We start from the raw sequence: 25,289 nt of genomic DNA, 5'->3' as shown, positions 1-25,289 counted from the left end.
GCGTGCAATAGGCCAAGCAGTGGCGCCCGGGGAGAGGGGCCCCAGTTGGGCCCCCCCCCCCCCCCCCACTAAGCGAATTAAAAAAAAAGGTGTTCCCACGGTTTAGCATACAGCGTAATGTATGCTCGTTCGAAGTTGAGTGCCCAGAGAACTAAGGGATCAGGACAAACTGAACCGAATGGGTCTGTCCTTGCAACATCTCTTATGGTATGCAGATGAAGGAGAAGATACTCACATGTTTAGTAGGACTGTTGCTGGGGACGAACCATGGGTACATCACTAACAGGCAGAATCAAAGCGTGCTTCATTGCAATGGAAATATCCCAGTTCATTTTCAACCAAAACGTTTATGGTTACGAGTACGCCATTAACTGAGAAGGTTATGCTTACCGTGTTTTGGAATTCTCAGGGAGTACTGTTAGCCCATTTTCAGAGGCGTGGCGAAAATGTGAATTCTGCCCCGTACTGTGAAGTTCTGTTGGAGCTTCGGGATGTAATTCACAGAAAACCTCCAGGCGAACTGGCAAGAGGGGTACTGCTTCATCATGACAATGCCAGATCCCATACAGCCCCAGCAAACCGGGAGAGAATTCAAGAACTGCAATGGGAACTTCCTGAACATCCGCCTTACAGCCCGGACGTGTCCCCTAGTGACTTCCATCTGTTTGGGCCGCTTCAGAAAACACATACTGGTGGCAAACGTTTCGCTGATGACGAATAGGATGAAACGGAGGTGCGGAAGTGGCTGAGACAACACTCAAAAACTTCTATGTTGCGGCTTTCGACGCCCTGGTAAAGCGATAACACAAGTGTATCAATGTTGTTCGATGATTTGTCGAGAAACAATTTTTTTTTTCCCCCAGGTTTGAATATCATAGGGGGCACGCGGTAGCGTAGTGGTTGAGGCACTATGCTACAAGTCGGAAGGTCGCGGGTTCAAATACCGATGAGGTCATTGGATTTTTTTCTTCAATTGACCTAATCCTTCCGGCCACACTATGGCCCTGGGGTTCACTCAGCCTCTAACAGAAATGAGTACCAGGAATTAAATAAATAATTTTCCTGGGAAGTAAAGCGCGGCCGGCGCGTAAGGCTGACAACCTTACCGCCATTTTTGAGCCGATTGTCTAGACAACGTGGGACCCTCAACGTCTCACAACCCTATGGGCCTTCACGGCCTTTTACAGGGATAGATTTACCTTTTTTTTTTTTTTTTACTTTAGGTTTGAATATCATATATTTTACGTTTTATATCCATTTGTGATCTATTTACTGATTCTTCCACTTAAAACGCACCTAAAACTCGAAGTATTAAAGACTAAATTGCCTCTTGTTTTGTTTAGGCGTGAGACTGGTCTTTCGTTTTTGAGGGAAGAACAGAGATGGAAAGTGACTGCAAATAAAGTGCGAGGAGAAATATTTGAACCCATAGGAGAAGAAGCAACAAACGATTGAAAAAAAAAACTGCACAATGAGGAGCTTCGTAACTTGTAATGCAGGCCTATATTAACGTTGGCTAAACGGAGGAGGATTGGAAGAGTGACGCATATATCGTGCATGTATGAAGTGACAGAAACGCAAACTAAGTTTGGTGTGTTTAGGAAGTCATGCGCATAGGAAGGTCGATATTAAAATCGCCGGTACAGCGACTGGCTATGGGCTGGACGACCGAGGGGTCGGAGTTCGAGTCCCGCTAGGGTCAAGAATTTTCACTTTTCCAATCGTCCAGACCGGTTCTGGGGCCCACCCAACCTCCTATCCAGTGGGTACCGGGGGATCTTTCGCCGGGGTGTAAAGCTGACCACTCCCCTCCAACTAGTGCCAAGGTCAAGAAAATGTGGATCTATACATCTACTCCCCCATACGTCTTCATGGCGTAGTGCTTAATTAGTTAAGCACAGGACAACTTATCTTTTGTCTTAGGAAACTAGAAAGTGAAAGTAAACGTTCATATCTTATAAAATGGAGAGTTTCTTGACCAGCTGATTAAGTATCGGCTTTTCAAACAAGACAGATTTCCTCCACAGAGCTTTGACCCGACGAACCAAGCTACCTCGGCCCCTCTGCTCGGAGAATAAACCACAGACAGGACACATAGCGGTTGTGGCGCGCCCAGTTTTCGTACGTTATGCGGAATTTGAACGCGCACCAGTAACATAATAAGAAAACGTGTAAAAAAAAGGTAAAGTTCTCCCTGTGTTTAACTAATTAAGCACTATTCCATGAAGGTGTATTGAGGAGTGGATGTATAGACACATTTTCTTGACCTCGGCACTAGTTGGTGAGTGGTCAGCTTCACGCCCCTGCCGCTTTACCCCTGGTACCCACCGGATAGGAGGTTGGGTGGACTCCTGAGCCGGTCTTGACGTGGAGAAGAGAAAATTCTTGCCACCGGCACTCGAACTCCGACCCCTCGGTCGTACAGCCCGTAGCCTGTCGCTATATCGACTGCGCTATCCCGGCTCCGAATAATGTAAATACCATATCAAAAATAAATGACCGTAACAGTTTTTCTTCGCAAGTAAATTTACAGCTTGTCGTCTTCGAATAAGTACATGCAGTTATTAATGACAAAATAATACGGTGTACATGATCAACTATTAAATTTCAGTCAACATACACATTTCCGTGTGGTGAGTAACTGTTTATGAAACATGAATGGGCTTGTCATATAATTTTCCCGATCTTGTACCTAACCTTCCACTGAGAACATAAAATCATTTTACATTATCAATTTTATGTCCAAACCGAATTTTTCTCATCCAGGCATTTCGACTGAAACTCTCACTCACGGAGCTGAGCCCTCCTTGAGAAGCTGCCAATTGTACAGCTACTCAAGAGCATCCTAGCACTTTATGGAACCCAAAGGTTCATTGCCGTCTTCAAAAGAGCCTTCCACTGGTCTCTATCCTGAGCCAGATTAGTCCAATCCATACCATCTCATCTCTCTATGATCCGTTTTAATATTGTCCACCCACCTACGTCTTGGTTTTCCTAGTGGTCTCTTTCCATCTGGCTTTCCCACCAATATCCTATATGCATTCCTCTTCTCCCCTATTCGTGCCACATGCCCTGCCCACCTCATCCTTTTGACTAAAACTGCTTGCAAAATATCAGTCAGGAATACGCTTGTAACGGAAATACAACATAAGGCGAGGAGTATGTTAAGAACATATACGATTCTCTCACGCATGGGCAGTGTGTTCCGTTCAAACCTCCCATATTTTAACTTTTCATTGCGAACAAACTGTGATAAATTATGGATTATAATTAACACTAGATGAAAGAAAAACTAAAAGAATTTCATTTCCGTTTCTCTTCGGTGAAGCTACAGCATCTGGCCGCGTATACCTTTGCCTGTTAGAACAGTTCCTGTATCCCCAGGTAGCCGATCTACAGCCTAACATAGTCTTCCAACAAGATAGGGTCTGGATGTTCGGAGGTTCCTCAATGCCACCTTCCAAGACCGCTGGAGTGGACGTTTCACATCCGTGAAACGATTATTACTGTATCAATGGACATATTGGAAAGAACGTGGCAAGAAATTGAATACAGACTGGATATTGTTCGTGCTACCAATGTTGCACACGTAGAGGTTTATTAGTGTGTCAAATATTTTTTTTAGTTGTTCTTGTATTTCCTGTAGCTTCATTTTCCTACTATTCATACTTTCTGTCCTAAGGTCTGATAAAATGTGGGAGGTTTAATGGCTACAGATTAATGAGGTCTACTCCAGTACTTGACCGTTATTATATAGAAATCAACATGTCGTGTGAAGGAAGCCTAAGATAAGTCTCACCCTTTACTGAATCAATAGGCTAAGGACATGCCTTAACCTCAGGACTAGACGAACGTGATTAGCTTCACATTTCGGCCACTCAACACCAGAGAAATAAGACGCCGATAGTCTTCGGATGGAAGGCTGGTCGGACTCCAGAGCCGGAGTGAAGAAGGGAAGATATCCTTATATTGTCAGGAATCGAATCATGGGCGCAAGTCTCTTTAGCTAACCACTTTCTCGACGTCAACTATCACAGTTCTTACGAAGAACGTATGCGTAACACAGATATCCATCTCGTTGGTTTCGTTCGAAATGATGAATATTTATTTAAATCTGGATTGCATTTCTAGATATTCGCACACTGCAACATTTTGGGCAATACCAAACGGCAGTAAACTTGGAGATTCACACGATTCAACTAAGTCCGGAGATATTGGGGTTCGAATTTCAGTCGGGATGCCTCAAATCTCCAAAAATGAACTAATTACCTCTCACACTCGTGAGATGTAACCACTGACTGGGCAGATTTTATTCAGTCAGTTGCTTTCCAGAGGTAATTGGTTCGAATTTCGGCGGGGGCATTGGTTACTCTTAGGTTTCCCTTGAGGTAGATGCCTTCATACTCACCACCGCCGTTCTTGAATACAAGGTACGGGAATCTCCAGACGTTTCCCAGCCCGACGGCGTAGTTGACGCACGACAAGACGAACTCCAGATGGCTGGACCAAGTACCACGCTCCTTCGACATGCTGCGGCGACGACTGATCCCAGCAGACTGAACGAGAGTCTAGGGAAGGCGATTCGAGTTCGGCGAAGAGCAGGATTTTGTGTGATGACGGATTTCAATTCACGAGTAGAGGCTAAAGGCACTGGATTTATCCGACTCAGGACTCGGACCAGTGGTGGGTTCGTATGAACATACTAATGAATCTTCGGATTTCATAAAAGGCGGGTAATTTCTTGATGAGCTGAATGACTATTCGCTTCCCGAGAAAGGATCTGTTCTCCGGAAATAGGCTTTAAGCACTACCATACCCATCGCAGTAAACAATTCACTATAGGAATTATAGCTGCAAGACTCGGCAAGGCCACGAACATAAGTGAAGTTCTCCCTGTGCTTAACTAATTAAGCACTACGCTATGAAGGCGTATCAGAGGTGAATGTATAGACCCAAATTTTCTTGGCCTCGGCATTAGCTGGAGATGTCAGCTTCACACACCGTCCGCTTTACCCCTGCTACCCATTGGATAGGAGGTTGGGTGGACCTCAGGGCCGGTTTGGACGTGGAGAAAATTCTTGACCCTACCGGGACTCGAACTCCAACCCCTCGGTCTTCCAGCCCATAGCCAGTCGCTATACCGACTACGCTATCCCGATTCACATTTCATTAGTCTTTAAGTTAAAATATTCTGATGTTAATGTATTTTCGTCATTCACACTACATTTCCTTGAGAACGTCACTCTTTACCCTTTCTTGCGTTACCGTCTACTTGCGGCGTCCGTATTTTCTGTGTTGTGTAATACATACTTATGATTTTTGTTATTGTTAAAATTTACACTTTTTTTTTTTACAAATTTTGAATTTTTGTAGTATTTGTGTATTAGTGACTATAGATGGGCTCTGGATTGGACTTATTGCACCTTATACATTCACACAGTTTGCGACTACAGACACAGCTCTACCGCTATTCTACACTCTCCAGTTTACCGTTGCACACGGACTAGGATTCTCAGTCTTCTCTAGTCATATCCTGGCAACAGATTTATCTGTCTCACTGCCACCCACATATAGTCTTCTTGGTACCGCCTAATTCCTTTCTTGCTATTTCTTCTCGATCACCTTCGACTGATATCTCCAGAACTCGACCCAGTTCTCTCAACTACTGTTCTTTACTCTCATATTTAGTGTGTACGTACCCTCTTATAACTCCTCAGCACGGACACCACGGAAAATACCGTGTTCTGTTGTCAAGAATGCGTGCTCATGAGGCGCCCTCTCTGACAAGAGGCAGGGTCTGTAATTTCTCATTGCATGTACAGGCTATATGTCCTATGTTATACATCAGTGAATACCCTTTCTCTTGGTCATAGTGGAAATCATGGGCAATGAACACTCTGTTCCCTCTATGAGTCTGTTATAACAAGAGTTCACTGTATTTTGTTATTAGAGTAGCATCTGGAAATAAGCAGAAAATAAAATATTCCTTACTGTGAGTGAGGTCATCTCAGTGCTGTACTGGTGTTACAACAGAGAATGTGCTGATGTGTCACCTACCTCACTACAGAGCATCAGTGTAATGCTGACTAGCATGGGCTAGACTAAGAGCACCTGGAGAAAAATCTGTCCCACTAACATTTTGTTCATTCATCATTGGCTCTACAGCTCTTTGTTGGGCCATGGCCTCTTCTTCAGTTTCATAATATTTTTTACATAGAAAGTAGGACTTCTTGGACAAGTTATCAGCCCGTTGCAAGGCCGCTGCCTATACACATAACACAAACACAGAGACACCTATGCCTTGAGTAGGATTCAAACCCATGATCCCAGTGTTCAAGAGAACAAATATAGTTCATGCCTTAGACCAGCCCTGTCCAACGTGGCGCCCGTGGTATATTTTTCTGGCGCCCTCTGTAACCACATATAATTGAGCCGATTTTTAATATTAATTCAAACTGTAAGACAAGAGACATTTTTGAATGCCTGAGTACTGTTAAATATTGTCGAAAAATTTTATTATTATTATTAGTAGTAGTAGTAGTAGTACTTGTGGTAGTAGTGTGTGGTGGCACCGGCACCTCCACAGGCATCAGTGAATTGTGCCTGAGTACATAAGAAAGTTGGAGAGCACTGCCTTAGACCGTGCAGCCACTGTGATCAGCACCAATATCACTTAGTCTACCACAAATCCGTTCTCAGGCTGAACCCTAGACTCAAATGAAAAGCCCAAATGACAAGACATAATTAAGTATACAAAAAATGTTCTTATGGGTCCAACCAATTATAAAAATAAAACAGAAATTGTTCTACTTCATTACACAGCTATGTTCATTTTAGTGGGGCAGCACATACAAATGCAAAGTCTGTCACATAATCCCTGCTACACGATTTGTACTTATACTTGATAAATTACTTTATTATTCAACAATTGAAATTCACACAGTTACAGACAAGGCACACACAAAAAATGCACAGGCAATCTAAAACTATCAGATTCACAGGAATTAATGTTGAACTGTATTAACTCAACATATAAAGTTCTTTTCCTTGGTTCATACAAAATTAACAACAAATTTTTCATATATTATTTTCATACAAGAAAGTTTATTAACATGGGGAAAAACACTTAAACCCAAAAATAAGCATTTGCTTATTTCTTAATTATTCTGCAAAAAAACAGAAAACAAATCTTACAGAAGTAAGATTTGAGGTATTCATGGTGGTGACTATGAAGAAAGCAGTCNTGGGCAGGTGGTTTTTTGTCTTTTACATACCAGACGATGGGTGAAGTCCAAAATAAGCCACAAGAAGTACAGTCTTCTGGGATTTGGCACCATATATATGTGGTGTTAACTGACGTTTCGGAGGAACCTATCACAGAATGTCTGCTTTTACCGGTTCTCACGGTCTCTTCACTTGCGGATTTCTTATATTTTTCCTTCTACCCTGAAGATCAAGGCGATACGTTCCTCCGAAATGTCTGTTAACACCACATATACACGGTGCCAAATCCCAGAAGACTGCTTTCTTCAAATCTTACATAATTTATCAAGCCTTCCCAACTGTATGTTCATTTTTCTTAATATCTGATAGAGATGTCACATCTCTACCCCAAACTTGCAAATGTTTAAATAAAACTTTTGTTCAAAACAGGAAATAACAAGTAGGTAACTGACATTTTGACCTCTTCCTTATAATTACTAAGAGGTTACAAACCGCTGTGTTTGCAGATATCAACACACAACTCATGAGAGGCTATATAANAACTCTCCGTATTCCTACATACGTATAGCTGCCTGATGATGGTCCTGTGCAGCCGAAACATGTAGCAGGAATAAAGATCGAATATTAAAACTGAGTATATTTGTTGTTTTGACGGTTGACATAATTCCTANATTTGTAGCATGTGTTGTGTTGACAGCCGACATAATTCCTATATATATCTGGAACACACAACAGGATGCAACCAATGAAGATAATTTATGAGAAGCTTTCTGATTGCATTGAGATTCATGACTAAGGAAATCACTAGTTATACAAACAACCTTTGGGCATGAAGATGCTGAAACTACTATGTGCCAGATTTAGCCAGCATTCTTACCCCTGGAATTCAGACCTAACACATGCAAAGTAACAGAACGAACTAAATCGGTGGTCCTCAAGGCGTACACCATGGCAATTCTACTGGCTGGTATAAAAGGTCATTTGTTTTCTTCACACACCTCAAATTTAATGATCAAGGTATAATAATATTTGCAGTTTGAAACTAGTTCTATGGCACATTCAATCTTGTTCTGTAATGGCAGTGCCAAAAAAGGGGCTTGAGAATCAGTGAATTAAACAAATACTTTAATTTGTAAAGTCCAAATAAAGCGCCACTTAGTTTTAAACAAGCAGGGTCAACAAGAGACAAAATATATTTTTATTTCACATTTACATTTCATTTTCGAAAAAGAGCTATGAGATTCAAACTTCTTGGCTTCACTTAGGTCTAGGAGCTGCTGCAAAATAGTCTGATATTTTTCTTTTAGGTATAGGACTTCTGGCAGTCAATGAACTGTTGGTGTCACACTGTTCCAGGTACTGCAATAGTGTCCCCTTTTGTTTATCACTGGTTGCTACAGTGTCCTGTTGCTTCCCTACTGAGCCCTGGTTGACATACGAGCTTCCACATGTTTCTCTAAGCTTAATGCACTTGAATGGAGATTCATTTTCACTTTTCCTTGCATTGCAATTGTCCGAATCAACCGGAAGTGCTGCTAGAGCATCTTCCAGTTCCTTATCGTTGAGGGCCCCTCTGTTCTTATTAAGCCACTTACATTCATTGTTCCCCTCTCCTCTGGGTCTCGTACCTATGTGTCTTGCTGACAGTGCAAATGAAGCAGCTGCAAACATAAGGATCAGCAAATTCAGTGAGTCACCGTCACCTTTTGCAGTCTTACAACATTCGCTAGCAATCTCAAATATTAATAAAGCGCTTGTAACGAGGCTACCAAATGACAGAATTACAAATAGTTCAAAGAGACAAAGAAAATAAAAGAACATTCGGATTATAGTGGATGTTCTGGCTGGCATTCATTGTATACCTCTGTATGACAATGAGTCATAGTCAGTGAATAACATTGTTTTCAGTACAGCAAGATTAAAGGTTCTGCCTGTTCAAATTTTTTGTCCTGAGAAACGAATCCAGTCACATCCGTTATGAGTGATATGATTCAACAGTGACCTTTCATAATTAAGACTACTGGCCGGACGACTGTGAAATTGGGGTTCAATTCCCAGAAGAGGCAACAGGTTTTTATTTCTTCCATGGCATTCATACTGGCTCTGGGGTCCACCAGGATTTCTATCCAGTGAGCACCAGTGATTCCTTCTTATGAAATATCATACAATCCTCACGTTTCCTTAACCTTCTCAGGTAAAAATAACTTCTACAACTCTATAATTTACATTCTCTCTAAGATAGACACCATGTTTCATCCCTAGGTAAAGTGCCTTAAACTCATATGGATGGACTGTACTGTTCTTTTGTGATAATGAATAAAAAATTTCAACACCCCTTCTAAGGACTGTCAGATCTGGAGGTTCCAGTGAATTGCAGCGTCTTCCTATAGCAATAATATAGTACAGTGGAGTAATACACAACCGCTCAAATGATGAGACATAAACCGTGATACTTTCAAAGTGATCTAGTGTCTGTCACATCTTAGTTGTCAGATTACATTACATCGGACTTGTCCTCTTTTTCACTAAATTTGACAAAATCACTCTCTCTCACTCACTCATGGAGCTGAGCCCATCTTGAGAAGCCGCCAACTGTGCAGACTCAAGAACTTTCCAGCATTTTATGGAACCCGAAAGTTCATTACTGTGTTTGCAAGAGCCCTCCACTGGTCCTTATCCTGAGCCAGATCAATCCAATCCATACCACCCCATCCTCTATCTTTAAGATCCATTTTAATATTTTTCACCCACCTTGGTCTTCCCAGTGGTCTCCTTCCTTCCAGCTTTCCCAACAATTCCCTATATACATTCCAACTCTCCCCCTTCATGCTACATGCCTTGCCCATCTCATCCTTGACTTGATCATTATAATTATACTTGGAGATGAGTAAAAGTTATGAAGCCCCTTACTATGTGGTTTTCTACAACCTCCTGTCACTTCGTCTCTCTTTAGTCCAAATATTCTCTTTGGCACCGTTCTCAAATACCCTCAGTCTATGTTCCTCCTTTAAAGTCAGAGACCAAATTTCAGACCCATACAGAACAACAGGCAAAATTATAGTTTGTATAGTCTAATTTTTATGTTTTTAGACTGTAGATGTGAAGACATAAGGTTCTGGACTGAATGGTAGCAAGCATTACCTAGATTCATCCTTCTCTAAATTTCCTCCTCAATCAACTTTTGATTTGCTGTGGTCATTCCCAGACATTTGAACTGTGCCACATTTTCAAATACTTTGTTAGCTAGCTTGGCCTGGATTCTGGTGACAAGACAGCAACATATACTTAGTTTTCTCTGTGTTTACTTCTAGACCAAACTCCTTACTAGCGTCAATTAAAGTTTGTGTCTTTCTTTATGGTATCTATGTTATCTCCATATACATTCACATCATCAGCATAGACCAGCAGCAGTGCCACCTGGTTTTCCTGAACCTTCCTTATGGAATATTCTACAGCAAAGTTGAAAAGCAGTGGCAATGAAGCATCTTGTTTTAGACCATTCTAGATAGGAAAATTATCAGATAAATGTTTACCTGTATGGACTTTACCCTACGCTTCGTTTTAACATATTTTAATCAGCATATCTAGTTTCAGGGCCACCCAAAACTCTATGAGAATACTGTACAATACTTCCATCCTAACTGAATCATAGGCTTTCTTGAAGTCTATGAATAGCTGATGTACTGTCTCATTGTACTTCCATTTATTTCTCCAGTATCTGAAGAATGCAAAAGATCTGATCAGTAGTTGATCTGTTATGTTGAAACCCACAGCGATGATCCCCAATAATTTCATCTATATATTGACTTAAACTTGAAAGAAGAATATTGGACAAAATTTTGCATGAAGCTGATAGCAGTGATATCCCACAATTATTATTACAGTCAATTTTATCACGCCTTCTTGTGAAATGGTACAATAGACTCCTTCCACTAATCAAGCTATTTTTCCTATTTCAAATAGAATTTATTTGCTTATGGACCACAGAATGTAATATTTCGCCTCGTGCTTGAGTAAGTTCTGCCAGAATTTGATCACTACCTGGTGATTTATCCCTTTTCAATTTTAGAATATAAATTTCAACCTCAGAAAGGCTAGGATCAGGTGCTTAACAGCTCAGCTGTATGTATTTCTATCTGCTAACAGACAAAAATTACTTACTAAAAAGTACTTTCTTCCATGTCATCAGAGACAGCAACTTCACCATAAACAAAAGTAAAAAGCATTCCAGTTGGTTATTTGATGAAATGGTTTCCTTCCCCAACTTCCCTTCTAAGTAGGAAAGTCCATAACATTTGTTTTAGTATACAGGCAGTTCAGAAGCCATGGAAAAGATCTACTGATTCATGTTTTAGTTAAGCAGTCGCTCAACATTCCATGTTAAGCAGGTCCCTTAACATCAAGGAACGGCATGTTGTCAGGTTGCCCATGGTGGAAATGGCCTCCATATATGGAAGGCAAGCTGGGGTAGCACAGTCAGTATAGCGATTGGCTATGGGCTGGACAACCGAGGGGTCGGAGTTCAAGTCCTGGTAGGGTCAACAATTTTCTCTCCTCCATATCGTTCAGACTGGCTCTTGGGCCCACCCAGCCTCCTATCCAATAGGTACTGGGGGGGGGGTCAAGAAAATGTGGATCTATACATCCACTCCCCCATATGCCTTCATGGCACAGTGCTTAATTAGTTAAGCACGGGGACAACTTTACCTTTTTTATATGGAAGGCAACTGTGAAAATACTGAATAAGAAGTCACATACTGCATACAAGGGGTTTGGGTTTGGGCATGGGGCTCTTCACCATAAAAATATCAGCATGTCACAAAATGTTACACAGAGCCTTCGACTCAGGAGTATTATCAGGAATGACTTAAGTGATGAGGAACGGACATGAGACTTGGCATGTGGAATGTAAGGCATCTCAACATGGCATGTCACTGACAACAGCAGAAAGTATTAAATCAAAGTATAAGCTAGTTTTAGTGGGAATACAGGTCACATGGCACAAGGGTGGTACTGAACCAGAAAGTATATGTTTATCTATGGAAATAGGAATGAAATCATATGAAGTGGGGACAGGATTCTTTGTATAAGGGAATCATATCACCACTTAATAAGGATGTGTGTTTCTAAGAGGTTACTTGTGTGAGCCTGTTCTTCTGAATGTTATTGTTCTTTGGGTTCAATACAATTCTGCTTGAGTGACTGTGCAACTACTGGCTTCTCAAGAACGACTCAGCTCCATGGAGTTAAAGAGTCAGGCACCCAGTATTTCATCCTATTTAATGTAACTTCCATACATTTCATAATTAAATAACTTATCAGAGAACAAAGGCACTATTCTGTTTGTAGTTGTTCCCATCTCAGCTGTATAAGATAAACTTACTGAAAACAAGAATTACAATTTATTCACTTCATAGCACATTAACTTGTTTATATGAACAACTTAAGACACCCCAAAAACGATCTGAATGCATCATGATAACCTGGTATAAAGACACACTCAACAAAGTTGTGGGGGGGGGGGAAACAGTATCATACAAGGTGTGTCCCAAAAGTCATGAAATATATTTCTTTCCCCGCTCCTACTGGTGGGAGCGTGCTGGAAGCGGTTGGGTTAGGAGGGGGGAGGCCTTTAGCTTCACAGCGTACCCAAGGTCAGTCTGCTCGAGCATTGGAGGCATCAGTATCACTGATTTAGTGCACCTGTGTTTTGTGACCACATCACGGCGCGATGGCGGATACTTTCAAACAACGTTGGGCCGTCATGTTCTGCACAAAGCTCAACAAAAAAGCTGCCGAAACTCACGAACTGCTTAAGCAAGCCTACGGGGAGCCTGTTCTATCATATGTGCAAGTTACAAGGTGGGTGAAGAAGTTTAAGGAGAGCCAGGAAGGAGTGGAAGATGACCCCCGCTCTGGACGGCCATCAACAAGCCAAACCGATGAAAATGTGACTCGTGTGCCTGATCTGTTGAATACTGACCGTTGAATGACTGTCCGGTTGTTAGCCGACACTCTGAACATTCCAAAAACCGTTGTGCATCGCATCTTTATGGACGAATTGAACATGCGAAAGGTGTGCACCAAGCTGATCCCCAAATTGTTGACGGACGAGCTGCCACAGCCACCCTACAGCCCCGATCTAGCTCCGGCCGACTTCTTTTCGTTCCCGAGGATCAAGACTGCACTCAAAGGACACCGTTTTGAAAGCATTCAGGCTATCCAAGCGGCCATGACAACAGCTTTAAATGAGGTTCCTGTCGAGGCCTTTTCAGGAGGCGTACCTGGCATGGGAGAGTTGGTGGAAAAAATGTGTAGATGCTCATGGACAGTACTTTGAAGAATATTAACACTTTGTACCGATATCATCAATGCATTTAATATATATATACATATATTTCACGACTTTTGGAACACACCTTGTAAAAGTCTGTTCATCGACAGCACCACTGTCAGAGACAGGCAAAACATTCACATATAGAATTCACCCTGAGCATCACAGAGGCAAAGGAGGCTACAAACAAGAAATGCAAGTAGCAGCTTCATATTACCAGTAGCAAAGTGAAAAAGTTACCTCTTATCATTATTAACAGATGCTGATACTGTTATCATATTTTAGCTTATTATTCTGTCTATGCAAAATTTGCTTGACATAACATACCATCACCAGATTTATAATTGTTGACTTATAAACGCTATACTTACTTACTTACTTACTTACTTACTCATGGAGCTGAGCCCTTCTGGAGGAGCTGCCAATTTTGCAGCTACTCAAGAGTTTCTCAGCAATTTATGGAACCCAAAGGTTCATTACCGTGTTCACAAGAGCCCTCCACTGGTCCCCTATCCTGAGCCAGATCAATCCAATCCACACCATCCCATCCTATTTCTCTAAGATCCATTTTAATATTGTCCCCCCACCTACACCTTGGTCTTCCCAGTGGTCTCTTTCCATCTGGCTTTCCCATCAATATCCTATATGAATTCCTTGTCTCCCTCATTCATGCTACATGCCCTGCCAACCTCATCCTCCTTGACTTGATCATTCTAATTATACTTGGAAAAGAGCACAAGTTATGAAGCTCCTGCTGCTAATGTTGTCTGCAGGGAGGTTGACGTATTCGGAGCCAGGAATGTTCTACCCAAACAAATTTTAAATACAGTAAACTGTTAGTATTTTATTATTTGCATGTTCAGTAAAGCAAAATGAATTACGTAATTTTCCTCTGAAAATCTATACTATTCAATTCTTAATTAAATATTAATGTTTCATTCCTATATTCGTAATAGCACNATTATGCAGTTTTCTCCAGCCTCCTATCACTTCATCTCTCTTCAGTCCAAATATTCTCCTCAACACCCTGTTCTCAAAGACCCTCAGTCTCTCTTCCTCCCTTAATGTCAGAGACCAAGTTTCAAACCCATACAGAACCACAGGCAAAATTAGAGTTCTGTATATTCTAATTCTTATAAACACTATATGACATATAATTATGCAGGTGTGTTAACAGTGACAGAGATTCTGTCGAACCACTAGTGACTAGAGAAACTTTCTACAGATTGATTTAGGTTACGATGTGCATCAAAGGATATAAATAAAACATGAAAACGTTTTGAACTGTTTTTCAAACAAAGGATTTATTCTTAGAAGCTATATAACTGAAGCCAGTAATTAAGCAGAATATTTCAGAAAACTACAGGGAAGAGGGTGTCGAACTTCACAGTGTGCTTGTAAATCAGTAACACCAGATGAACAGTACATGTCCCTGAGGTTATTATGCTAATGAGATGTTTGCCTCTTGCTTTGACTGCTTCAAGGAACATGAATTACTAAGATAATGTAAATTATATCCTTCTTTTCTGCAGATAAATTTAATTAAAATTGCAGAAATTTCTGGCAAATTTAAGGCCACATCTTTTCCACTCTCTGGTTATTTAAATTGAATCAAATTCCCTGGTGCTAGGGGGGATAATAAAGACAAAAAGTTCATTTGGATTTGCAAGAAAAATGGCAACCTAGACTGGCCACAGGTGTAATATGTCCCTTTTGAATTACATTTTCATAGTGAAATTCAAACTTTACAATGGTGACGGATGGATTATCAGGTCCATGCTGTACATCAAGAACGACGAGAATATTCCAGAGACTCAGCAGACACCATGTGTACTTTCGAGAACACTGTAACCATGTTACCCTGTTCTCACACTGCCATACAAAGCACACAATATCCTGGGTCTGTGAATGTCCACATTTCCAACATATGTGCCACCTTTAGAGCACATAAGGCTACTACTAATTTTTGTTAATGGATTGTAATTGTCTTTAGATGACAAGTTTTCACATATTTAGCTGCTGAGATTCACCATGAAGGAGACAGGATGTACCAGCTCTTCCATCAACTGTGCTACAACATAGAACCTAGAGAAACCCAGGGATTAGTTCTTAGAACAAAAATGAAGTATACAGTTTTAATCCCTATTTATACATGTACATAAAAGAACCACAGCCACAAAGATAAGTATTTCTTTATGCAGAAATCAGGCTGGAGTTTAGGAAATCTGTGGGCATAATAAATCCTGGATGGGACCTCATGAAATGGAATTCTGGAGAATTCTGGGTGTATCCAAACGGTAGAAGGAACTCAACTGAAAACGGATGAACATAAACAGTATAGCACGGAAATGACTAAGATGTACCTTGTAACAAATGTAGAGCTGAGAACAGGATGAACTGAGAAAATAGGTGACTACGGAAACTGGGAACCGAGAACACATACTAATAGAAGTGAGAAGAACCCCAATAAAAATTTGATGAGAGTTTCCACAAGGAAAGAATCTACATTCATAACACTCACACTGCACTACCACTGGAGTGATGCTTGTATGGACCTACTCTAAACATGGAAGACATTAAATTATATCGGAAGGAAGGCTGCTGATATTATAAATCCTGAAGTTCCGTTCACAATTAGTGAATTCTAAATTAAAATTTCCCATCACTTTGAATTCTGCTTAAAACACAAAAAACAACCTTACCAACCATACTGTTCACATCAGTTTTATCACAACACTACCACAGAGAAGCTCTGTATTTGGAATGATTGTTATATACTTACATGTGGTGCCGACTGGGTTACTCTTATTTGAGAGAGCTTGGTACAAGAATGGATACAGCTCGGTGATGAGTCTGCCACCTCGAAAACTGTGCTCATAGTACTTACACAAGAGGCGCCACAATTGTCCTACGACAGATGCGAATCCAACATCATGAATCCAATTTTCATATAAATGATAACTATGATACAGACAAGAAAAAATATTTGAAGATAAACTCTAAGAAGAGTAAAACAATCTAAGAATATAATTACAATGAGAAGTCTAGAAAATTTAATTTTACAGGTGAGAAAAACAAGAAATATTTACAGAAATTTCCTGGGGAAAGTTAAAGGACAAAGGATAATATTAAAATCATTTGTACAGAAACAGGATGTGAGAATATAAACTGAATTCAACTACTTCTGAGGTCTTGCAGTGGGAACTGATGTAATTAGCAGTAAATCCTTATGGTATGCAGTAACAGCGTTAGTTTAACACACAGTATACCTAACAGATCTTACAAACACATGTCATGAACTTCTCCCCGCTCCATATTCAGAACAAATCAACTACATAGTGTAGTGTATGAGGTGCACAAATTAGAGAAATGTACAGAAACCTCACCAACTGTCACTTGGTGGTCAGTGAGGTATGTGTACAAATGGTACACTTGATCTCGCAGTTTGGCGTCTCCAAATGTGAAATAAGCAAGGTGCCGTCCAGCCTGAGAGGCAGCCATTAACTGCAGCAGTGTCTTAAGCTTGGCATCACCTCTATAAGCTCCACAACCCCAGTTACCAGATGCCACTCCTGCCAGCCTTTCACCAGGCTGGAATTCTGGGCAATGGAAACCAACATATGCCTGTAAGACAAATTTCAGTCAAACAAATTAACGACTGCCTTAAAAAGATGTTCATATACAAGCTGAAATCCTGGATGAGATATATATATATACTTTTATCATCATACAATTAAAAATTTCAGAAAAGGGCATAGTATGTCATAAGTGGGTTTATCATGATTTTAGGAAAAAAAGGAATTCTCTCAACAACATGGAAAAAGGGGGTACAAATAAATCCCACACATTTCAAAGTAAATCTAAAAAATAAATAATTCAGGATGAATATATAGATGTGCAAACATATAAAACTAGAACGTGATTCAACAGGCATAAAACTCACACTGAATATTATTTTAGTAATGCAATACAGCTTAAAGAAAAATGCGGTCTTATGCAGAATGGGAGAACTGGGATATGTCCACCGAAACTCTCCTTGAATGTGAATGTATGAGCAAAATGAAAATAACGTTCAATTATAAATATGCGCTGTGCATGGGGAGAGATATGTTGCAGTCACAGTGAAGTATGGACTACTGGCACTGGGCTGAATGCCTCACACTACCACCAAGGGCAGTGCATGATCACACATGACCCGCAATGCTGTTACATGCACAATCACACTCCCTCAGCCTGTCATAGACCACCAAACACTTAATGCCAGGCTGGCTGAATATGAATCACGGTGCATTATGACAAAATAAAGTCTCCCCAATTGTTCTCTAATTTTTAGGGAAAATCACCCACAAATGTATATATTAATTCAATAGACCAAGATATTTCTGTATCAAGTGCTAACACTACAATGGCAACTTGCTATTGAAACATGGAAAAATTAGAATACAAGGTCAGGAAAATAAGTTTTGAGACTATTTCTTACAAATTTCTTTCAAGAGCTGTAGATATTAGCAACCTAGAGCTTTTCAAAGTAATCTCCCTTCAACTTTGTATGATGTTCCCAGCACTTCAGCCACTGTTCAAAACAAATTTTTAAAATCCTGAACAGGAATAACTGTCAATGTTTTTTTCACAGACGATTTAATGTAAACACCCGTGAAACGCTTTCCTTTCAGAATACTCCTGAGTAGGACAAACAGCCAGAAGTCAGTTGGAGCCAAGTCAGAAGATATGGTAAATTACTTTTCCTCCGTCAAAGGAGTCATACCATGTATAGATTAAGAAACTGAAAAAGCGGCCAAGGTCCACAAAGGCTGTAGAGCCATAGCTTGACAGTATTTTTGGATAGATTTAAAATTGTGTGAATCTTCTTGATTTCATTAATACGGTCTTGAATGGTTCATGCTCATAAGAGAACAGCATGAAAATCCCACTGTTATCCTATCAAGATATTCAGTAACAGTGTGCAATAAGGATATGTATTGGGGTAACCAATTTTATGAGCAACATGGTTTATAGTTCTTACTAGGAGGCCTGATGATGACCTATACATAGTTCAAAACATGTAGCATAAGTTCATATTAAAAAACACTCTGTGACTTTTAGTCTGCAAGCAAACTATATCAAATCAGTTACTGCCACTTGCAGGCAAAGTTTGTGGCAACTTTTGCAGATAGAGGTTGTCGTGTGGTCAGTTGTCTCAGTTTTGTATACTGGGCTCAAGTTTATGCATATAATAAGTAAGTGAGGTACAGATTAATACATGCTTGTCTTCACTTGAATACAGTCTTTTATTTATCTGTTGTATCGATAGTCACATTGTTAGATTGTACAAAATGCATGTGTTTAAATCAGGATAAACGAAGTGCATGTATTTACGATATTCACATGTACAATATTCACCATGACAGAGCAGTGTCACTTTTCCCTACAGCTGAAGCAACCATGTCTTGCTCTGGGCCACTTCCTTTCTCCTAGCTGTCCAAATATTCTGTTTGTAAAAAACTGACATTTTAGAAAACTAATATCATCAACAGACAACATTTGTTATTACTGTCTGAACTGCAATAGTGTTCAGTCTTAGTTAATTACGTGGCTGCCTGTTGGTATCTGTGATAGCAGGATATTAAAAGTTATGAAGGTGGGGTTGTGTGAAACAGCAGTTTTAATACTGAGCTTTGTAAACGTTCTGCCAACAGTTCCTTCTTACACTGAGAGCCATGACATGACAAAATCAGGGGCTGAAGAGACAGACAAATTGTGTGGGTAACAGGGCCTTGAAGATGGACATGTTCCAAAGCAGCTCTAGAAAATGAAGAAAATAACTGCAAGATATTATGTAATATGATAATTGAAAATAAATATATAAATGATTTTCCACTCATCAGTACCTTATTCAGTTCTCGGTGCATGTTGCTTGGAGTGTACTGTACATTGCGGTTGCCAAGTTTCAGAGCATCAATTGCAACAATGGAGCACATTCGTCTACCACTACTGTCACGAGGAGTCATATCTTCATAATTACCCTTCCACTCAAATGTGTTACTGTAGCCTGTGTAGTTGCTGAACCGTTCACAGCCTGCCACAAAACACGAGCACTTCACTAGTGTAACAGCCAGGAAACCCTCCTTTTAAATGTTTCAATCTGTACAAAAACTCCTGCAAAAACTTATGAATTATGATAATACTGACACAGCATAGTAAACTACGTGTGTTATGAATTTCCAGTAATGAAGAATTCAAAGGGATGAAATTTCTTAGAAACAAACTTAAAAGTTTTATTAAGAAAGAAAACTATGTTAAATAGGAAGTGAACCCTTTTCAGTAAGTGGGATATAACAGAAATCTATACAGATGAGAGCATTAAATTACTGCAGTTACACAATCAGGATACCGCATTTTAGTTCTCACCAACAACAAGAAGGGCTTCAGTAGAATCAAGAGCTTCTGTAAAGAGTCGCGCAGCGATCAGTTCTGGGCAGATTACAAAACGAATTTCTTCCTGCACACAGCCTCTTCCAAGCACCCCTCCGCCCACCCGCCTAGTGAAAAGAAAACAGAACCAAAGAAGGAAATGTGTTCTGCTAACAGAGCTGACTGCTGATCAAACAACATATGCAGGGTAAACATACTTGTTAGCAAAGTCAACCTGAAGCAGACCCTCCCCATCGTCTTCTATGGTACCTTGGCTGGTGATATGAAGCTTTGTCAGGAGCTTCTGAGACTTGTCCCACTGTGGCAAATCACTGTGATTCACATATCGACGAGCGTATGTCACCACACCATCTGGGGCTGCACTGACAACACAAATAAGAACCATGGACAATTGAACACATGGGATAAGCCGCACAAAACGAACAGGTGGCTAGCACCTTGGTGAGTTAACCTATTAGTATTAAAACCAAAATGTTTAACACTGCTAATATTAAAACCTACCAATGGTTCACTGTACAATCGACAAAATTATACTGTGAATACTGCCTGTCGCGAAGTCCTCAGGTCTCAATGCAAAAGTAAATTAAGTGAAACAAAGCATTAAACCCAATTTTTCTGGGAAGTGGGAGATATAAAATACCAAGTACATCATAGTTTCAATTATTATGTTCAATGTCTCCAATGTGGGAAAGCAAACATACCCCACATTTAAAAGTATCAATATGAAGGCATTTAAAACTTAAGTCATTGTTAAGAAGACCAGGACATTCCTTTTATTCTGTAGATGAATTTATGTCTTTTGATTCATCAAGTGTGTAAATGTAATATGTAGCTGATTAATTTGTTGTATTTGTGTAAAGACAATGAAATTAATGGTAACTAGATCTAGATAATATTATTCAGATGACAAACCCCCCCATATTAGGGTGGTACAGTGAATACTGTAAAGATATGCACGAGAATTAGATGTAAAACTGACAGTTTCCCTATCCAAATGGCTGTAATACCTGTATGTATGGATTGCTGAGTGATAATAAAAATGAAATGAAATGAATATTTAGGGAATACTTGCCTCTGGAACAAACCCTTCGAAAGTAATGCAGCAGGCACTTGAGTTTCTCAGGTTTTGGCACAGCTCCTTCAGCAGCCTGAAATAACCTGATTAAAAAGTCAACGTGTGTTAATACAAGGTAAGAAATTCCATTTCCGCACACTCCTACATGGGGGGGGCAGTAACAACAATAAATTAATTCTGGATGAAATACCAGCACAAACTTTCCATCAAATGCTTCAATCTACATGGCAAGATAAGCAGGAGCTATACATTATACATTCAGTGACCAATTTACAACTAGCTGAAAGTTCCAAACATGCTAAATGTTCAAGGCTAAGCAGTTTCATAAAATTATCGTGTCTGCAGTTTCTCTACAGTACTGTAGCATGAGGGTCCATTGCCAGGCAACGGGTTCCTAACATACACCAATGGAAATGGGGCATGCGGCAGCATAGTTGGCTGAGGGGCTATGCTACAAGCTGGAAGGTCACAGGTTCAAGTCCCGATGAGGTCATTGGATTTTCTTCAGTTGACCTAATCATTCCAGCCGCACTAAGCCCTGGGGTTTACTCAGCCTCTACCAGAAACGAGTACCAGGAATTAATTAAATAATTTTCCTGGGGAGTAAAGCGCGGCCAGCATGTAAGGCTGACAACCTCACAGCCATCTTTGAGCCAAATGTCTACATAGTGTGGGACCCTCATCTCACAACCCTATGGGTCTTCACGGCCTGGTACACGGATAGCTTTACTTTTACTTTACTTTTACAAGTACTTTTACACCAATTGAATAGCTTAGAAGAGGCGTTCTCTACGCGGCTTGTGTGATAGCTGTGTGATGGAACAATGAAAGAACTGTTGCAGGTGTTATAAGCAGGACAAGTCTAGAGTTTAGTTAGTTGGGAGACAGTCTCCGGCCAGTAAGGGCATGAACACAGAAGTTGAGGGCCATACAACAAATGGTGAAGATATAGCAGACTGAAAAAACTTACTGCATTCTGTTGCGAAGTGTACAGTGAGTAAATGAGTGATAGCACTATAGCTACTTGAAGTTATGTTCTGTAAGTGTTCAATAAATCCAATTACCAATCCAAACCGTGTCTACAGTCCATCACATGACAACTAATGTCAGAAGTGGCTGAACTGTAGACCACAGTAAGAAGCTACATCACCACACTATCGAGATGGAACAACTGAAATTTTCACTGACACTTTCTAGCAGATCTGTATTTCACCCAGATGTCATACAGAAATACATGTTGCTCCAAAGTATACCGTACCATGACGTACCACACTGCTCACTAACTGTAACTAAGAACAAATGGCTAATGGAGTTGATAACTGCTGCCCACTGCTGACAAATCATAAAGAAAAGTGATAGAAAGAAAATCTTTGTTGTTGTTCCTATCGACAAACTGTGAAGTACACCAGCAATTCAGAAACCTCACTAAATTTTTAATACAATGCTTTATATACCATTGTTTTTCCTGAGCTTTAATAGGTGTTGAGGGTTACATTAAAGTAATCACTTTTACGGTTATGTCAGACTGCAGAGTATAAGGAGCGAGCAAACCTAAGTCCAGCAAATAGGTCTGAGCAATAGTCTATACTTTTAATCATGATTAAAAATACAGGATAAATGATATACCTCCGAACAATTACAAATAAGAATGACATTATGCAACAGAAGCATACATCACTCACCCTTTCTCTCAAACAAGGGGAGAAATCATGAATGTAAGTATGTGAAAATGTAATTTGCAATATTAGTTCCAAAATTTCAGTTTAATAATCACATCTGTAAGGTTTCCATACATGGAACCTTCTTGAATTCATAAAATATGAAAGTATCCCCAAAAGGTGCTCACCTGTTGAAGTTAATATCAGGATAGCGTGCATATTCAGACTGCCGCTTGGCAGTGTTACGTCGAGGGAAGGTACACAAGAAGGCATTCGCTAGAAGACTTGCAATCTGCAACTGACTGAAGCTAAGCGTGTGGTTACGGTGCTGAACAAGCAACGGTACTGGTGCTGTCAGCAGAGTAGGCAACTGTAGCGCAAGTTGAATAATTTGTGGGAGTAGGGTTGAGAAGAAGTTGCTTGTTTCATCTTCAGAGAACACCTCAGTAAAGAGCAACTGCAGCACTAAGAAGTCCCAACGTTCACTGTACTTGGAGTTGTAAGACAGTATCACAGCCTCCAGCTGCTGGCATGACATTATTGTCTTGAGGAGAGCCTCCTGCACGAGCTCCCACCGTTGCCGCAACTGACTCTGTTCTCCACCCTAAATCATTCACAAGTTAAAGTAACATACACCCTTGCCAGACATCCTCTTCATATTCATCAGAAATGATACGATTAAATGTATGGAGCAAAGTCATGCTTGAGAACCTAATACTTGATCTGCTAGTCTTATTGCCTGCCTTTTATGGACCCCAAAGGTTCATTAGCAAGCGGTAGCATAGTTGGTTGAGGCACTATGCTACAAGCCGGAAGGTCATGGAGATCAAATCCCGAAGTGAATTTTTTCAACTGACCTAATCCTTCCAGCCGCACTATGTACCTGGGGTCAACTCAGCCTCTAAAAGAAATGAGTACAAGGAATATTCCTATGGGCAAAGGGCGCCCAGCGCGTAAGGCTGACAACCTCACCGCCATCTGTGAGTTGACTGTCTAGGAATTGTGGGAGCTTCAACATCTCACAACCCTATGGGCATCCACGGCCTGCTACAGAGATAGCTTTACTTTTTACTTTTTAAAGGTTTATCATCACCCAGTACTGTATTGTATTCTTGGCCAAGTAATCCTCCAGTCCACACCCTTAAACCCTATTACTTTCAGGCCTGACTTACTAATATCCTCATTATCCTATCTATGCCTACATGTTCCAGTGGTCTGTATCGACAGTCTGTATGTGTTTACCATATCTCTCAACTCAATCTCCTTCATTTGATTATCCACATAATGATCTCCAACAAAATATAAATTTGTACATGATGGTGAATAAAGTTATCTTTCTCTTTCCGACCAATTGCAAAAAGCGTATGTTCAGGTCCCTGTTAACTCCTTTGCTACCAATCTACTAATCTTATGGACTACATACAAGCCTTGTTCTCAAAAATGCACGTGGTCAACTTTACATACCTCTTGGACTGGATACAAGCTGTGTTTTGAAAAAGGCATACGAACATGGTCAGTGTCCCAGGAATCTCTCAAGTTATCTGGATGTGGCTTAGGAGGTTGGCCACATGTAACAATCGGTAGCTGAAAAATTAAACAAATCTCTCAGTCTCGGTGCTACAACACAATCATAATATTCATGAATTCTAAGTTTCTCCATTAACAGTAAACATACACACAGAGACTGTATATGACAAGCTATATGCCTTGGTCTTCCAAATAGCTGCTTTCCAACTGACCAGCCAGACACCTGTTCATATCTCTTGTTTCATTCACTTAAGCTATATGTGCAGACAAACTTAACTTCACAACAATGGAACAGAATAAGCGATTAAGTTTCCCTAAGTAATTCTATCCATTCGTCACATTAATTTCTCTTAGCACTTGATTTCCAGATCACTTCAATTTACAGTCTTCCTTCAGCATAGAAACATGATGACAATACAAAAATCACAGACAAGTTAATCTGTTTAAAGACACACCTAAGAGGCGAGAGAGAACAGCTAGTCAAGTAACTGGCTACATAACATACTGACATAATAAAACCTCGGCTGTCTTCAACACAATATTGTAGAACAATATATATTCAACTAAAACAAGAAAGTAGTGACTTTATAAAACAAGAGGTGACTTGTATGAGAGATGAAACAGAAGATCCTACACTCACAGTTCTTAGTTAAACATGAGATGATAAGAATAACGGTGGCGAAGTTTGCAACGCAATGGCCACAAATAAATCAGCAGAAGTCTGTTATGTCCGTGGGGCAACACCAGAAGAAATTGACTATAATGAGACTGAACAGTTGGCATATAACACTCTTGCCTCACATCTGAGAGATGCATGGTTTGTTTGAATCTCAGCCAAGACATCTATCATCCATCCACTCAACACTATACAGTCTAGATACTGAAATCATCATTAAATAATCTATAAATAAATAAATATATAAATAAATAAGTGTATAAATATTGTGACATGTCGACCCCTACCTCCCCAGCGGTACGTGGCGGTAACGTAACGCTCGCGTTACTACGGTAATAGGCGAGTTCCCGCCCCGCCACTCCC

The 25,289-nt window shown here is 40.3% G+C and overlaps 2 protein-coding genes across 7 annotated transcripts in view; both read right to left on the bottom strand.

Annotated features, from left to right (window-relative positions):
• The window catches only part of LOC111871061 (medium-chain acyl-CoA ligase ACSF2, mitochondrial), a 74,511-nt gene extending 69,744 nt beyond the window's left edge, over positions 1-4,767 (bottom strand). For both annotated transcript variants that reach the window (XR_004513729.1, XR_004513730.1), the window contains exon 1: positions 4,409-4,767. The gene's annotated coding sequence lies outside the window, so the exon portion shown is untranslated. The remainder of the gene's footprint in view (positions 1-4,408) is intronic.
• A 3,135-nt stretch (positions 4,768-7,902) lies between these two features.
• Positions 7,903-25,289, bottom strand: part of LOC111871064 (poly(ADP-ribose) glycohydrolase) — a 28,864-nt gene continuing 11,477 nt past the window's right edge. For 4 of the 5 annotated variants that reach the window (XM_033754101.1, XM_023863830.2, XM_023863831.2 and 1 more), the window contains exons 4-12: positions 24,188-24,307; positions 22,912-23,327; positions 21,063-21,148; positions 20,188-20,347; positions 19,967-20,097; positions 19,447-19,634; positions 16,945-17,182; positions 16,341-16,466; positions 7,903-8,885 (exon numbers count right to left, since the gene is read on the bottom strand). In XM_033754101.1, the coding sequence (XP_033609992.1) occupies positions 8,482-8,885; positions 16,341-16,466; positions 16,945-17,182; positions 19,447-19,634; positions 19,967-20,097; positions 20,188-20,347; positions 21,063-21,148; positions 22,912-23,327; positions 24,188-24,307 (1,869 nt within the window). In that variant the 3' untranslated portion in view covers positions 7,903-8,481. Of the gene's footprint in view, positions 8,886-14,843; positions 15,644-16,340; positions 16,467-16,944; positions 17,183-19,446; positions 19,635-19,966; positions 20,098-20,187; positions 20,348-21,062; positions 21,149-22,911; positions 23,328-24,187; positions 24,308-25,289 lie in introns of those variants that run through there. The other variant, XM_023863833.1, reaches the window with a different exon arrangement.

This window comes from Cryptotermes secundus, unplaced genomic scaffold (assembly GCF_002891405.2).
Source record: "Cryptotermes secundus unplaced genomic scaffold, Csec_1.0 scaffold73, whole genome shotgun sequence".
In the NCBI taxonomy this organism is placed as follows: Eukaryota; Metazoa; Arthropoda; class Insecta; order Blattodea; family Kalotermitidae; genus Cryptotermes; species Cryptotermes secundus.
This window is presented reverse-complemented; position numbering and strand designations above follow the sequence as displayed.